This window comes from Eimeria maxima, genomic scaffold, assembly GCF_000499605.1.
Source record: "Eimeria maxima Weybridge genomic scaffold, Emw_scaff946, whole genome shotgun sequence".
NCBI lineage: Eukaryota > Apicomplexa > Conoidasida > Eucoccidiorida > Eimeriidae > Eimeria > Eimeria maxima.
Window position 1 is genome coordinate 7,501 of NW_013564041.1, and position 827 is coordinate 8,327.

The 827-nt window shown below is 53.3% G+C and overlaps 1 protein-coding gene across 1 annotated transcript in view; it reads right to left on the reverse strand.

Annotated features, from left to right (window-relative positions):
- Positions 1 to 620, reverse strand: part of EMWEY_00046140 (hypothetical protein, conserved) — a gene marked incomplete at both ends in the record, with an annotated part of 2,886 nt that extends 2,266 nt beyond the window's left edge. Inside the window, one exon of the mRNA XM_013479170.1 lies at positions 1 to 620. This exon is cut by the window's left edge and continues 2,266 nt beyond it. Within this exon, the coding sequence (XP_013334624.1) occupies positions 1 to 620 (620 nt within the window).
- Between the last annotated feature and the right edge of the window lie 207 nt (positions 621 to 827).

Here is an 827-nt window from a genome sequence, read left to right on the forward strand (position 1 = left end):
TCTCCTGCTGCATCTCCTGCTGCTGCAGACAGCGCATCTTCTGCTGCTGCTGCTGCTGCTACATCTCCTGCTGCTACAGACAATGCACTTTCTGCCGCTACTGCTGCATCGCCTGCTGCACCTACTGCTGCTGCAGACAATGTATCTTCTGCTGCTGCTGCTGCTGCCTCTGTGTGGGGCCCCACACCCTCTCCTAAAAAGGATGCAGTAGAAGATCCTGCTGCTGCTGCTGCTCCCTCCTGTGGCTCTGCTGCACTCGTAGAAGCCTCTGAGGGATGGCCAAGATGCGGAGCAGCAGCAGCAGCAGCAGCAAGAGCAGCAGCAGGAGCAGCAGAAGAACAATCAGCAGAAACAGCAGCAGCAGGAATGGCTGCTGCCTCTGCTGATGTCGTTGGTGCCTCGTCCTCTACTCCACTGGCAGGCACCTCATGCTTCCTGCTGCTGCCGTTGCTGCTGCTGCTGCTGCTGCTGCTCTCTTTGGGACAATCAGCAGCGCATGCAGAAACATCTGATCCATGATCCCCAAAAATATCGTCATCCAGTCTCTTGCTGCTGAATGCAGCAGCAGCACCTGCTGCTGCTGCTGCTGCTGCTGCTGCTGCTTCTTGTACGCCCTCCATGGATGTAAGAAGGAAGCAGCAGGTAGTTGCGAGGCCTCCTGTGTTGCAGCTGATGGAGGAAAAGGAGAATAAATGTTTGCATGCAGTGTATTTTGAGTAGAATAAAGTAAACCAATTATAAAGAGGAGGTAAAAAGAAGAAAAAACAAATAAAAAGAGGAAGAAGTCAAGAGGAATCCTTCCTCGTCTTTGCTGCCTCGTCGCCGCA